Genomic DNA, 16,981 nt, shown 5'->3' on the forward strand with positions numbered 1-16,981 from the left:
TAATGTGGACATAAGAACAAAAGTACTTTTGAGTATTACTGAACATAATTCTACGCAAATCTATTCATTTGATAAAGCTGCATTGTTAAGCCAAAGACACTACCTAAATTCAGACAATAGTTAACTTTTCTGAAATTTTCTTTTGAGAAAAAGAGTATAAGTACTATTTTCACATTTAAAATGGTCATATTTCATTGACAATTCACTATCTTAAGAGAAAAGTCCTATACAAAAAACATAAAAAGTCCATAGCTCCTATGATGGATGCTGTTTAACTCAGTGACATAAAAGTATTCTTGGCTGATTTCTTTCATCACATGAAATTAATTACAAGAATTATAAGAAATATTTAAGTGATTTTCTCAGTGGACAAATCTATCACCACTTAATCAGAACCTTCGATGAAAAGGCAATATATTCTATAATATTGTAATACTGCATCAAACAAAAGCACTCTGGTATTAATATATAGTAGCATCAAGAAAAATACGTTCTAGGTTTATCCTACAGTGAAAGTAAAGAAGCAAGAAATGGCAAAGAAATCACCCAAAACAAAGCAAAGAAAGAAGAAACAGCCCCACTACTGAATTAACTGAGGTCAAAATCTAAACAAAAATAAAAGGGACAGTACTTCAGTGTCCAGTGTCCTTTCTGACCTACATTTTCTCTCTCTCTCTCTCTCTCTCACACACACACACACCTGCAAAGTGTAAAAACTGCAGTATCCCATTTTTGTCGGTGTACCTTATAAAAGGCTTATTTTGCAGCTGAAGACAGTAAAACTTTCTATTATATATATATGCATACATTTAGTGAGTATAATAAATATTAGTGAGAAGAAAACATCAACTATAAATTCACTTTGTAAAACACTAAATATATTTCTATAGAGTAAATGTATAACTTACAAACATTTCCTGTATTGTCAAAGCTGGTAAGGACATCTTCAACATTCAAGGATCCGCTATTATGCCTAGAAAGAAGTAAAGCGTTTGCTTTAATGATTCTGAAAAGTTAACATTTTTAGTTTTCAAAAAAGCTGAGACTGAGACTGTATATTATGATACAACCAATAGCAATAAATTATTCCATGCTATATTTTAAGAATATTTTCTGCCCACTAGAGGGAGAAGGAAAAGAAGTAACAGTATGGTCCTCAGAATATTTAACATAAAGCCTTTTTAAATGATAAATCTACATCTTAAAGTACTAACAAATAATATTTACTTGTTGTGTTTTCATTACATAAAGGGAAGTTCTTAACCTTTTTAAAGCCAAAAAACCCACACAGTATAGAGAATCTTCAAGTTGAAAAATCATCACCTTCCAGAACCACACTCAACATTACATAAATTTACTCTATAACAGCACAAAAAATTCAGAACTTCAGTCACAAAGAACTAGCCAATCTTCAGGTCTACTGTTCCATCTACAGGCAGTTATGAATGTCAGTGAGTAAAGTTTTTGTATCTTTTACCCACTGATCCGAATTCTAACACCTTTAATTCTAATCCCTCTTCACTTAACTCTTTTAAATATTTGACTTGACATTGATATTTTATTAATACCTATGAAAAATACTCTTTGTTATATACAAATAGACTCAATTGTGCAATAGTTCATAGAGTTTCAGTTTCTCAGGGCAAAAACAAATTAGTGCTAATCCATCTACAATCCTCTACATTCTCTCCCATATAATTTACAGCTGGAGTTCTTTAGAATGTTATAAAAGTTTATAATAACCATTGATAATTCATAAACATTTACTTCAACATTCACTTTGTCATTTACAATTTGTCATAAATGATATATATAATTATGGACTGAAGTGTGCCTCCTACTTCCCCCAAATTCTTATGCTGAAGCCCTAACCCTGATACCTCAAAAGGTGACTATATTTAGAGATAGGACTTTTAAAGGTAATTTAGTTAAAATAGGGTCATTAGGGTGGGCCCTAAAGCAATGTGACTGGTTTCTTTATAAGAAGAGGGGGTATTGGGAATCTCACCCCCATCCCCCACAGCAGCAGCTACAGCAAGACCCAACCAAGGAGAGTCTGACCTCAGTCAGACATGCCTAGCCCTGCCCCTACCTGATGGTCCTTCCCTACCTACCCTGGTAGCTGAAGGCAAAGGGCATATACTCTTGGGAGGTCTAGGGCCCCACCCACCGCCAGTTCCTCTCCATACTACTACAGTTGATGTTCTCTGGAAAGCGCCACCTCCCAGCAGGAGGCCAACCGGCACAAAAACAGAGCATTAACCACCAAAGCTAAGAACCCTCACAGACTCCATTGTACTCCCCTGCCCCGCCACCTCCACCAGAACAGGTGCTGGTATTCACAGCTAAGAGACCCATAGACAGTTCACATCACAAGACTCTGTGCAGACAACCCCCAGTACCAGCCCAGGGCCAGGTAGACTCACTGGGTAGCTAGAACCCAGGAGAGACAACAATCACAGCAGTTCTGCTCATAGGAAGGAAGCCACATCCATAGGAAAAAGGGGAGAGAGTACTACATCAAGGGAACACCCAGCGGGACAAAAGAATCTGAACAACAGCCTTCAGCCCTAGACCTTCCCTCTGACTGAGCCTACCTAAATGAGAAGGAACCAGAAAAACAACCCTGTTAATGTGACTAAACAAGGCTCATTAACACCCCCAAAAAATCACACTAGTTCACCAGCAATGGATCCAGACCAAGAAGAAATCCCTGATTTACCTGAAAAAGAATTCAGGAAGTTAGTTATTAAACTAATCAGGAAGGCACCAGAGAAAGGCAAAGCCCAATGCAAGCAAATCCAAAAGAAAAATATAAGAAGTGAAGGGAGAAATATTCAAGGAAATAGATAGCATAAAAAACAGTCAAAACATCAGGAAACCTCAGACACACTTTTAGAAATGTGAAATGCTCTGGAAAGTCTCAGCAATAGAATTGAACAAGTAGAAGAAAGAAATTCCGAGCTCAAAAACAAGATCTTAGAATTAACCCAATCCAACAAAGACAAACAGAAAAAGAATAAGAAAATATGAACAAAGCCTGCAAGAAGTCTGGGATTATGTTAAACGACCAAACTGAAGAATAATCGGTGTTCCTGAGGAAGAAGCTTGGAAAACATATTTGGGGGAATAATCAAGGAAAATTTCCCCAGTCTTGCTAGAGACTAGACATCCAACTACAAGAAGGTCAAGCTCTGGGAAATTCATCACAAAAGGATCATCACCTAGGCACATTGCCACCAGATTATCCAAAGTTAAGATGGAGGAAAGAATCTTAAGAGCTGTGAGACAAAAGCACCAGGTAACCTATAAAGAAAACCCTATCAGATCAACAGCAGATTTATCAGCAGAAACCCTACAATGCGGAAGGGACTGGGGCCCTATCTTCAGCCTCCTCAAACAAAACAATTATCAGCCAAGAATTTTGTATCCAGTGAAACTAGGCATCATATATGTAGGTATCATATATGAAGGAAATTACAGCCTTTTTCAGACAAATACTGAGAGAATTTGCCATTACCAACCCACCACCACAAGAACTACTAAAAACAGCTCTAAATCTTGAAACAAGTCCTGGAAACACATCCAAGTAGAACCTCTTTAAAGCATAAATCACATAGGACCTATAAAACAAAAATACAAGTGAAAAAGCAAAAACAAAAAAAACCAAAGTACTCAGGCAACAAAGAGTACAATGAATGCAAGGGTACCTCACATTTCAATACGAACAATGAATGTAAACGGCCTAAATGCTCCACTTAAAAGACGCAGAACCCCAAAATAGATAAGAACTCACCAAGGAACTATCTGCTGCCTTCAGGAGACTCATCTAACACATAAGGACTCATACTTAACTTAAAGGGGTGGAAAAAGGCATTTCATGCAAATGGATACCAAAAACTAGCAGGGGTGGGTATTCTTATATCAGACAAAACAAACCTTAAAGCAACAGCAGTTAAAAGAGACAAAGAAGGATATTATATAATGGTAAAAGGCCTTGTCCAACAGGAAAATATCACAATCCTAAACATATATGTACCTAACACTGGAGCTCCCAAATTTATAAAACAATTACTAATGCCAAAGAAATGAGATAGACAGCAACACAATAATAGTAGGGGACTTCAATACTCCACTGATAGCACTAGACAGGTCATCAAGACAGAAAGTCAACAAAGAAACAATAGATTTAAACTATACCTTGGAACAAATGGACTTAACAGATATATACAGAACATTTCGTGCAACAACTGCAGAATAAACATTTTATGCAACAGCACATGGAACTTTCTCCAAGACAGACCATATGATAGGCCATAAAACGAACCTCAATATATTTAAGAAAACTGGAATTATATCAAACGCTGTCTCAGACCACAGTGGAATAAAACTGGAAATCAACTCCAAAAGGGACCTTCAAAACCATGCAAATACATGAAAATTAAATAACCTGCTCCTAAATGAGCACTGGGACAAAAATGAAATCAAGATGAAAATTAAAAAATTATTCAAACTGAGTGACAATAATGACACAACCTATCAAAATCTCTGGGATACAGCAAAGGTGATGCTAAGAGGAAAGTTCATAGCCTTAAACGCCTACATCAAAAAGACTGAAAGAGTACAAACTGACATTCTAAGGTCACACCTCAAGGAACCAGAGAAACAAGAATAAACCAAACCCAAACACAGCAGAAGAAAGAAAATAACCAAGATCAGAGCAGAACTAAGTGAAATTGAAACAACAACTACAAAATACAAAAGACAAATTAAACAAAAAGCTGGTTCTTTGAAAAGATAAATAAAATTGATAGACCATTAGCAAGATTAACCAAGAAAAAAAGAAAGAAAATCCAAATAACCTCACTAGGAAACAGGAGATATTGCAACTGACACCACTGAAATAGAAAAAATCATTCAAGGCTACTACATTTATGCACACGAAGTAGAAAACCTAGAAGAGACTGATAAATTCCTAGAAAAATATCACTCTCCTAGCTTAAATCAGGAAAAATTAGATACCCTGAGGCACCCAGCTAGCCCAGTCAGTAAAGCATGAGAATTAGATACCCTGAACAGACCAATAACAAGTAGCGAGATTGAAATGGTAATTTTTAAATTACCAATAAAAAAAAAAGTCCAGGACCAGATGCATTCACAGCAGAATTCTACCAGACTTTCAAAGAAGAATTGGTACCAATCCTTTTGACACGATTCCACAAGATAAAGAAAGAAGAAATCGTCCCTAATTCATTCTATGAAGCCAGCATCACTCTAATACCAAAACCAGGGACAGACATAACCAAAAAAGAAAACTACAGACTGATATCCTTGATGAACACAGATGTTAAAATCCTTAACAAAATACCAGTTAACCGAATCCAACAACTTATCAAAAAGATAATCCACCATGATCAAGTGGGTTTCATACCAGGAATGCAGGGATGCCTTAACATATGTAAGTCAATAAATGTGATATACCACATAGACAGAATTAAAAACAAAAATCACATGATCATCTCAATAGATGCAGAAAAAGCATTCGACAAAATTCAGCGTCCCTTTATGATTAAAACTCTCAGCAAAATTGGCATACAAGGGACATTCCTTAATGTAATAAAAGCCATCTATGACAAACCCACAGCCAACATAATACTGAATGGGGAAAAGCTGAAAGCAGTCCCTCTGAGAACAGGAACAAGATAAGGATGCCCACTTTTACCACTCCTCTTCAACATAAGTCCTAGCCAGAGCGACCACAAGAGAAAGAAATAAAGGGCATCCAAATCAGTAAAGAGGAAGTCAAATTGTCACTGTTTGCTGATGATATGATCATTTACCTTGAAAACCCTAAAGACTCCTCCAGCAAGCTCCTAGAACTGATACAAGAATTCAGCAAGGTTTCCAAATACAAGATTAATGTACACAAATCAGTAGTTCTTCTATACACCAACAGCGACCAAGTGGCGAATCAAATCAAGAACTCAACCCTTTTTACAATAACTGCAAAAAAATAAAAATAAAATACTTAGGAATATACCTAACCAAGGAGTCAAAAGACCTCTATGAGGAAAACTACAAAACACAGCTGAAAGAAATCACAGATGACACAAAAAACTGGAAACACATCCCATGTTCATGGATGGGTAGAATCAATATGGTGAAAATGCCCATACTGCCAAAAGCAATCTACAAATTCAATTCAATCCCCATCAAAATACCACCATCATTCTTCACAGAATTAGAAAAAACAATTCTAAAATTTATATGGAACCAAAAAAGAGCCTGCATAGCCAAAGCAAGACTAAGCAAAAAGAACAAATCTGGAGGCATCACACTACCTGATTTCAAACTATACTATAAAGCCACAGTCACTAAAACTGTGTGGTACTGGTATACAAATAAGCACATAGACCATTGGAACAGAATAGAGAACCCAGAAATAAATCCAAACACTTACAGTCAATTGATCTTTGACAAAGTAAACAAAACATAAAGTAGGGGAAAGGACACCCTTTTCAACAAATGGTGCTGGGATAATTGGCTAGCCATATGCAGAGAATGAAACTGGATCCTCATCTCACCTTATACAAAATCAACTTAGGATGGATTGAGGACTTAAATCTAAGACCTAAAACTATAAAAATTCTAGAAGATAACATTAGAAAAACCCTTCCAGACACTGTCTTAGGCAAGGATTTCATGACCAAGAACCCAAAAGCAACTGCAAAACAAAACAAAACAAACAAACAAACAAAGACAAAGAGCTGAGACCTGTTGCAAAAGCAACAGTCAGCAGAGTAAACAGACAACCCAGAGAGTGGAAGAAAATCTTCACATTCTAAACATCTGACAAAGGCCCAATATTCAGAACCTACAACAAACTCAAACAAATCAGTAAGAAAAAAACAAACAATCCCATCAAAAAGTGGACTAAGGACATGAATGGACAATTCTCAAAAGAAGGTAGACAAATGGCCAACAAATATATGAAAAAATGCTCAACATCACTAGTGATCAGGGAAAAGCAAATCGAAAGCACAATGCGATACCACCTTACTCCTGCAAGAATGGCCATAATCAAAAAGTCAAAAAACAACAGATACTGGCGTGGATGCTGTGATCAGGGAACACCTCTACATTGCTGGTGGGAATGTAAACTGGTACAACCACTATGGAAACAGTGTGGAGATTCCTTAAAGAAGTAAAAGTAGAACTACCATTTGATCCAGCAATCCCACTACTGGGTATCTACCCAGAGGAAAATAAGTCATTATTCGAAAAAGACACTTGCATGTTTATAGCAGCACAATTCACAACTGCAAAGTCATGGAACCAACCCAAATGTCCATCAATCAACGAGTGGATAAAGAAACTGCAGTATAGCCGGGCGTGGTGGCTCAAGCCTGTAATCCCAGCACTTTGGGAGGCTGAGACGGGCAGATCACGAGGTCAGGAGATCGAGACCATCCTGGCTACCACGGTGAAACCCCATCTCTACTAAAAAATACAAAAAACTAGCCAGGAGAGGTGGCCGGCGCCTGTAGTCCCAGCTACTCGGGAGGCTGAGGCAGGAGAATGGCGTGAACCCGGGAGGCGGAGCTTGCAGTGATCTGAGATCCGGCCACTGCACTGCAGCCTGGGCCACAGAGCGAGACTCCGTCTCAAAAAAAAAAAAAAAAAAAAGAAACTGCGGTATATATATATATATATATATATATACAATGGAATACTATAAAGAGGAATGAATTAGGAGCATTTGCAGTGACCTGGATGGGATTGGAGACTATTATTTTAAATGAAGTAACTCAGGAATGGAAAACCAAACATCATATATTCTCACTGGTATATGGGAGCTAAGCTATGAGGATGCAGAGGCATAAGAATGATACAATGGACTTTGGGGGCTTGCAGGGAAGACTGTGAGGGGGGCGAGGGATAAACAAATATGGTACACTGTATACTGCTCGGCTGATGGGTGAACCAAAATCTCACAAAACACCACAAAAGAACTTATTCATGTAACCAAATACCACCTGTATCCCAATAATTTATGGAAAAAAATTAAAATTAAAATTAAAAATTTTTTAAAGGGGTCAGGTGTGGTGACGCATGCCTGTAATCCCAGCACTTTGGGAGGCCGAGGCAGGCGGATCACGAAGTCAGGAGTTTGAGACCAGCTTGGCCAATATGGTGAAACCCCATCTCTAATAAAAATACAAAAATTAGCTGGGTGTGGTGGCGTGTGCCTGTAGTCCCAGCCTCTCAGAAGGCTGAGGCAGGAGAATTGCTTAAACCTGGGAGGTAAAGGATTGAGTGAGCCGAGATCGCACCACTGCACTCCAGCCTGGGCAACAGAGGGAGATTCTGTCTCAAAAAGTAAAAATAAAATAAATTATCAACTGAAAAAAAAGAGGAGGTAGGACACAGAGAGACAATATGGTCATGCACGCATAGAGGAATGGCCTCTGAAAAGGCAATGTGAGGGCGGTCATCTGCAAGCCAAGGGAAGAGGCCTCAGAAGAAACCAAACCTGCCAACACCTTTATCTCAGACTTCTAGCTCCCAAAGCTGCAAGAAACTAAATTTCTGTCATTTAAGCCCCTCAGTATGTGGTATTTTGTTTTGGCAGCCCAGCAAACTAAAACATAGTAAGAGAATACATGTACATTGTATTACCCTTTTCATAAAAATAGAGCTTTTCTTTCTTTTTTTTTTTTTTTGAGATGGAATCTCACTCTGTCACCCAGGCTGAAGTGCGGTGGCCGGATCTCAGCTCACCGCAAGCTCCGTCTCCCGGGTTTACGCCATTCTCCTGCCTCAGCCTCCCGAGTAGCTGGGACTACAGGCGCCCGCCACCATGGCCGGCTAGTTTTTTTGGTATTTTTTTAGTAGAGATGGGGTTTCACCGTGTTAGCGAGGATGGTCTCGATCTCCTGACCTTGTGATCCGCCCGTCTCGGCCTCCCAAAGTGCTGGGATTACAGGCTTGAGCCACCACGCCCAGCCTGCTTTTCTTTATTTCTACCACAGAGGCCAAGTTCTCTGACAGGGTGATTAAATGAGATGAAAAAGTTATTTGCAATCTGACTGACCAAATAAGCACTAGGCCCCAAAGTATCGTAATCTAAAAAAACAAGGTCACCAATCACAAATAAAACAATCATAATAACTTAATAATTCTTTGTCTTCTCTGGGCCTATAAGATTCTAGGTATAGATGAGGTTATTTACACTAATATGGAAAACTATAGCAAATACTGAGATAAGATGAAAAGGAGCAAAATATTTAACTTCCAAAATGCAAGATGACTCACGCCTATAATCCCAGCACTTTAGGAGGTCGAGGCGGGTAGAATCACCTAACGTCAGGAGTTCGAGACCAGCCTGGCCAACATGGTGAAACTCCATCTCTACTAAAAATACAAAAATTAGCCGGGTGTAGTGGCAGGCACCTGTAATCCCAGCTATTCAGGGGGCTGAGGCAGGAGAATCGCCTGAACCCGGGAGGCAGAGGTTGCTGTGAGCCGAGATCGTGCCATTGTACTCCAGCCTGGGTGACAAGAGAGAAACTCTATCTCAAAAAAAAAAAAAAAAAAAAGAGATGAAACTATTAAAATTATCAACAATACAGTATAGAAATTTTTAAAAAAGTTTTAATACAAAAGCAATATATGGTTCCTTCAAGAAAAAAACTGCTCATAATCCTAACATGGAGAGATAACATTAGAATTTTGGTATGCAGCCTTCAAATCTTATTCTATGTTCACATATTCCTTTTATTAAAGAACTGAAAGCACTCGTCCATATTGTTTTGCAATTTGTTATTCACCAATTATAAACAGTTTTATTATATTATGTATTATAAACAGTTTCCCACATCATTAAGTAATATCCCATAACATGATTTTAATGGCTGCCAAGTTCAATGGATGTCTGCACCATAATTTATTGAACCAGAACTTTATGTTAGATTTTAAGATTGCGCCCAATTTTGTGCTATTGTGCACATTTCTGCAGTGAACATTCTTGTGGAAAACAGTAAATCTGTTTCTGATTGTTTACTTAAGATAAATTGCTAAAAGGGGAATTGTTTATGGCCTAATTTTAATAATAATATTCTCTTCCTCTTGCATCTCTTTCTCTCTCTCTCTCTCAAATATCAGGATGAAATAAATATTTGTAATTAAATCTGAAACAAGTATAAATAACATGCACATACTTTGTAATAAATTTTTTTGTATTTCTAAAAAACAGAGATAATAGAAGTGAAGTACATGTTTTAAAAGTTAAAAGCACTATTTATAATAAAAAATTTGATTTCCAGACTTATCACTGAAGCAAAACTTGTCATTCTTGAAAGCATTATTTCTTTTTTGAGATGGAGTCTTGCACTGTCGCCTGGGGAGGAGTGCAATGGCATGATCTCAGTTCACTGCAACCTCTGCCTCCTGCCTCAGCCTCCCAAGTAGCTGGGATTACAGGTGTCTGCCACCACACCTGGCTAATTTTTGTATTTTTAGTAGAGACGGGGTTTCACTATGTTGGCCAGGCTGCTCTCAAACTCCTGACCTCGTGATCCACCTGCCTCAGCCTCCCAAAGTGCTGGGATTATAGGCGTTAGCCACTGCTCCCGGCCAAAAGCATTATTTCTCAAAGCAAAGAAACAGAAAGTTTACCCTATGACCTTTTTAAGGGGGTAGGCAGTGAAGAAACAGTAAACCTCATCCTATACCTCTAAGATACTTATAAAAATAAAATCAATTATCCATGAAATTATCAGGGTTTTAAAACCCTAGAAGATGGCATCTTATGAAAGAATAATGTTAATAATCACTATTTTCAAAACTATAAGAAGTTAGTTCTCCATATATGAAAACTGCTATCAATGTAGTATGACAAAGATTCAGTTTGGTTACTTCAAGTTCCCTTTCATTTGTTCCAAACTTAAGGACTGTTCTTTTTCACTGAGTCATCTATTTTATTCAAGCATCAACTCTATAAGCTCTTGTCTAGTCTTAGTTTTTCAGCTATTTACCTAGGTCCTGTCTGATCTCTGTGGTTCGATAGTAATGCCTATAACGAAAGAAACTTCTCAAACTTAAATCCTTAAAAACTTCAGTCTTAGCATTATACTTGTAATTAATGTTATGTGACAATGACAATTTTTTGCCAACATATTCAGAGTATAAAAAGTTCACTATCTTTGTCCTAAAGGTCAAAGCTTTATCCCAAACAATTACCAATGGCCAGATTCTTCTCCCCAGGGCCTAACAATTTTTTTCACAAGCACTTAAAGCTATCCTAGAACTGAGGAACTTTGAGTTTCTTCCTAAAAATGGCCTGCTGAGTAAGGACTGAGGAACAAGTCACTGGGGCAGATAATTATTTGAAGAGGGAAAAAGAAAAGCTGCTAGAGGAAAAGTCTGAAGCCTAAATGTGTCAAGAGGGTGAAACTAGAGGTTAAAAGCAAGCCATGGCTAGATATGACATTAAAATTATAGATAGCGAATGAAAAAATAGATATGTTAGACTTCATCAAAATTAAAAATTTTGTGCATCAAAAGATACTACATATCAAGAAAGTGAAAAGAAAATGCACAGGCTAGGAGAAAACATTTGCAAATATCACATGTATGATAGGCTCTAATATCCAGAATATGTAAAAATAACTCGGACAATAAAAAGAGACAGCTCAATTAAAAACAGATAAAGACAGCAGTGCAAAAGTCCCATTGGAAAGAAAATAAAAAATTAAAAAGAAAAAAAAACAAGCAAAGAACTTGAATAGGCATTTCTCAAAAAAAAAAAAAAAAAACAAATGGCCAATGAGCACATGAAAAGATGTTCAACATCATTAGACAATAGAGAAATGCATATCAAAACCACAGAGAGATATCACTTCAAATCCACTATGAGGGTTATAATTTTTTAAAAGAGAAGAAAAATTAACAAGTGCTTCACTGATAAGCATAGGGAGAAACTAAAACACTCATACATTCCTAGAATATAAAATCGTACAGCGCTATGAAAAATAGTTGGCTATTCCTCAAAAAGTCAAACATAGAGTTACCATATGACCCAGCAATTCCACTCCTAGTTACATACCCAAGAGAATTAAAAGCATATGTTCACACAAAAACTTGTACATGCATATTCATAGTGTTATTACTCATAATAGCCAAAAAGTAGAAACAATCCAAATGTTCATCAACTGATGAAAAAATAAACAAAATACATTAGCCATACAGTAGGATATTAGCCATAAAAAAGGAATGAGGCACTGATATGTGGTACAATATGGCTGAATCTTAAATTTAAAAATATTATGCTCAGTGAAAGAAGACAGACATAAAGGGACACATACTGTAGGATTCCATTTACCTAAAGTGTCCAGAACAGACGATACATAGAGTCAGAAAGTCAATTACTGTTGCCAGGGACTAGGGGAAGGAGGAGAATGGGGAGTTATAGCGAATGTACATGGGGTTTCTTTTCAGGGTAATGAAAAAGTTCTGGAATAGTGATGAAGGCCGTACAACATTGTAAATATACTTAAAACCACTGAATTTCATACTTTAAAATGATGAAAATAGTAGATTTTGTTATGTAAATTGTACTGTGAGTAAAAGAAAATTGATCCAAAAATACAAAGTAAGCCAGAGAGTGGAATGTGTCGTAAAAGGCTGCAGAAGAACAAAGAGGAGAGGTTTTCAGAAGGTTTGAAAAACTTAATTCTAGGCTGGGTACAGTGGCTTACGCCTGTAATCCCAGCACTTTGGGAGGCCGAGGCGGGTGGATCACAAGGTCAAGAGATTGAGACCATCCTGGCCAATATGGTGAAACCCCATCTCTACTAAAAATACAAAAATTAGCTGGGCATGGTGACATGCACCTGTAGTCCCAGCTACTCAGGAGGCTGAGGCAAGAAAATTGCTTGAAGCCAGGAGGCGGAGGTTGCAGTGAGCCAAGATCACGCCACTGCACTCCAGCCTGGTGACAGAATGAGACTCTGTCTCAAAATAAACAAACAAATAAACTTAATTCTAGATGCTTTGGAGTTCTTTCAAAAATAAGTGGTTAAAAATTAAAAATTTTAAAAATAAATAGCTAAAGAGATGTTTTCCAGTCTTATATCTACGAGTTGTAGGAAATTAGTAGATGGTTTCTACATGTACTATACTGGAATTTGGAAAATGTTTAAGGAAACATTTCAATATACTGAAACAGTGTATTTATATGTAAGCACACTACGTAAAAAAATTGTGATGAAATTTAAAACAAATTAGAAAACTAAGTTATAATAGCCTATATCTATGATTTAAGATCCATAAAAATGTGACACAATGGAATTCACAGTTTTCTGGAAAGTATGGATCATATTTTACAGGTCCTAAAAAACGCTGTTTTATTACTAATGCTCACCTCTTAATATCACTACTAACATTAGTAGTTAATATCACTACTAACATTAAAACTATGCTTTTAAATATAGATGCAGTATTCATATTTGTCTCAGATGCCAGCCTTGCCAAGCTCTATATAGGCACTTAGGTTATACCACACATACAAAAATAATATGCCACACATCTAATTCATAAGCAAACCATCTAATCACTAGTTTTTATTTACTGAACATTCACAAGCTACGTAACTAAAATAATGAGGTGAGGGTTTGGTCTTTTTCTTTCTCTAGAAATGGAAGGTATGATCTCAGTGTAGTGCATTTGTTATAATAGAAAGATGCAACACAGTCAAAGACAAAGTCATTCTTGACTTTTTGACCATTCTAAGTTCCCAGGACAAGCCAAAAGTCAAGAGTTCTAGCCTTCTAATTCAGCAATTACCATAGCAACAGCAGTCTTATTCAAACGAAGGAGGACAGTTCAGGCCTCTCAGCTTTTTCTATACCTAAGACATGCATACACTTATAAATGAATAACTCGGGCACTTACATGGTTCCATATATAATGGAAGTAATTTAAAGCTTCCAGAATATGCAAACTCCTGCTGTGCTGAAATTAAGTTGGAATATGAGAGATAGGAACAATTTCTTGTGTCTACACAGCAAGCTTTATACAATAGATTACAGTTTATGAGACAAGGAAAAGGAAATTTTAATTAAAGAATTTTAGTATAAACACCTCCTGGTATCTCTTCGTTTATATACTTGCATCCATCTAATAACAAGAGCCTCTTCTACAAAGTTCTAAGAAATAAAGTACCAAACGCCAGGCATAGTGGCTCATGCCTGTAATCCCACCACTTTAGGAGGTCAGGGCAGGCAGATCCCTTGACCCCAGCAGTTTGAGACCAGCCTGGGCAACACAGCAAAACTCCATCTCTACAAAATATACAAAACTTAGCTGGGCATGGTGGCATGTAACTGTAGTCCTAGCTACTTGGGAGACTAAGGCAGAAGGATTGCTTGAGCCTGGGAGGTCAAGAGTTCAGTGAGCTATGATCATGCCACTGCACGCCAGCCTGGGCAATACAGTGAGACCATCTCAAAAAAGAGAAAGAAAGAAAGTACCAGAAAAGCAAGAATATTTTGTCAAGAAACAAAATCCAGGAGTCATACCATGGATTTTCATTTTAAAACTCTCAACACTTAATTTGAAACAAAGAGTCGACCATCCACAGGTAGACAAAGGCGACAACAAACCTTGGGAATTTTGTAACCTAACTTTTACATTGTTCAAACCTTAGTTTCAGATGAAAAGTCACTAAGGGAAAATTATTCCTTCATTTTAAGTATCATCATATAAGGCTAACAGAAAATAATGGTCAAAGTTTTTATTAAGGCCGCTGCTTATATAAACAAGATACAAGTAGGTATTTTGAATTCACAAATACCTAGGTATTAACCCTCTTGGGGGTATTCATTTCAACTCTAATAAAACTTTAAGGAGACAGAAATTAATGGCTAGCAACAGTTTAAGATAGACAAAACTAATAAGTATTGATAACAAGTACTGATCACCCTGTGTGTGTTATCTCTGTTAAGCTGTGGCAGGTGATCTCAGGTGGTAAGAACTGAGAAAGTGAAAATGGGGTTTACAATTATGATAACATCCCCAGTGTCTTTTTGTTGTTGTTGTTGTTTTTGAGACAGAGTCTCACTCTGTCACCCAGGCTGGAGTTCAGTGGCACAATCTCATATGACTGCAACCTCCACTCCCAGGTTCAAGCAATTCTCATGTGTTAGCCACCGAGTAACTGGGATTACAGGCATGAACCATCATGCCTAGCTAATATTTTGTATTTTTAGTAGAGACAGGGTTTCAGCAGGTTGGCCAGGCTGGTCTCGAACTCCTAGGCTCAAGTGATCCACCCTTCTCAGCCTCCCAAAAGTGCTGAAACTACAGGCATGAGCCACTGTGCCCAGCCCAACATCTCCAATGCTTAGCCTCTTAATAGAACCTGGAGTAGGCTGGGCATGGTGGCTCACACCTGTAATTCCAGCACTTTGGGAAGTCAAGGCAAGTGGATCACTTGATTTCAGGAGTTCAAAACCAGCCTGGCCAAGATGGTTAAACTCTCTCTCTACTAAAAATACAAAAAAATTAGCCAGATGTGGTGGCACACACCTGTAATTCCAGCTACTCAGGAGGCTGAGGCAGGAGAGTCACTTGAACCCCGGAGGTAAAGGTTGCAGTGAGCTGAGAATGGGCCACTGCACTCCAACCTGGGTGACAGGTTGAGACTCCTTCTAAAAGAAAAAAAAAAAAAAAAAAAAAAACAAGAACCTGGAGCAGATCCACCATATATTATACATTGACAATCATTTCTCCAGTTAAAGATTGCAATGGCCTTCTCAGTAGCCTCTGATGATTCTGTCTTGCTCTTTCTCACCCTGTGTATTTTCTAGTACCTTTGCCATCATCTGGGCATCCCCTTCTCCCAGAACTTTCAAGTACTTCCAGATCCAGTTTTTTTTTAAATCATTTCCAAAAATCACTCCTATCTCTAAACTTCTATTAAGTGTGAGTATTCCACTCATTTTAAACGTAGTTATGCACAGCCTGGTGAGAGTTCTTAGACTGGATAGCTAACTTTCCTCATTTAATTAATTTTATTATTTAACTTCTATCTATTTCAGCTCCTTGAGCATAGTATTGTATATTTATATTTCTTTCTGTTTATATATATATATATGGTGCTATTAAATATTTATTGGTTTGAATTTAACATTTCATCACTTTTTTTCAATCATCATTACTGCTGATTAAATAAACTTAAAAAATACAGAAGAAGATGACAGTACTCCACTTCATTTCAAAACTACTTCTAAACCACTGCTTTGGGCGATTGCAAGTAATATTAAAAAAAAAAAAAAGAAACCTTGGCCAGGCATGGTGGCTCAAGCCTGTAATCCCTAAAGGGGTCTTGCTCTGTCACCCAAACTGGAGTGCAGCAGCATGATCATGGCTCACTGCAGCCTTGAAATCCTGGGCTCTAAGGATTCTCCTGCCTCAGCCTCCTCAGTACCTGGGACTACAAGCACATACCACCACTCCTGGCTGATTTTTAAAATTTTTTGTACAGACAGGGTCTCCCTATGTTGCCAAGGCTAATCTTGAACTCCTGGCCTCAATTGATCCTCTTGCTTCGGCCTCCCAAAGTACTGTTATTTTTGCACTAATGTGGACAGATACTAACTAGTTTGAAGAAAAAAAAAATCTTGGCAGCCAATGAAGCCAAAATTTTAGCTCAGTCACCATCTTTTTTCCAATTCAATGTCATATTTATATAGACATACATTTATTCTTTCAAAAATGAATATATCACAAGAAGATACATCACAAAGAACACTGCTGTTGGAAAGGAGTCCCAGTTTACTCTATAGCCTGGGCTCTAGATAGTACTACATGAGGATCATCTCCACAAGTGGATAACCATGACTTGCTTTGCAAGATCTCAAGAAGAGACTATTCCACATTCTCACTGGCTAATCCTTACCAGGGCCTTCAAGATGTCAGG

General features: G+C 37.6%; 1 protein-coding gene across 2 annotated transcripts in view; it reads right to left on the reverse strand.

Annotated features, from left to right (window-relative positions):
• CAMKMT (calmodulin-lysine N-methyltransferase) overlaps window positions 1–16,981 on the reverse strand; it is a 419,013-nt gene that overhangs the window by 388,288 nt on the left and 13,744 nt on the right. For both annotated transcript variants that reach the window (XM_030921734.1, XM_010356520.1), the window contains exon 3: window positions 909–973. In XM_030921734.1, coding sequence (XP_030777594.1) covers window positions 909–973 — 65 coding nt within the window. The remainder of the gene's footprint in view (window positions 1–908; window positions 974–16,981) is intronic.

Source organism: Rhinopithecus roxellana, chromosome 17 (assembly GCF_007565055.1).
Source record: "Rhinopithecus roxellana isolate Shanxi Qingling chromosome 17, ASM756505v1, whole genome shotgun sequence".
NCBI classification, from domain to species: domain Eukaryota; kingdom Metazoa; phylum Chordata; class Mammalia; order Primates; family Cercopithecidae; genus Rhinopithecus; species Rhinopithecus roxellana.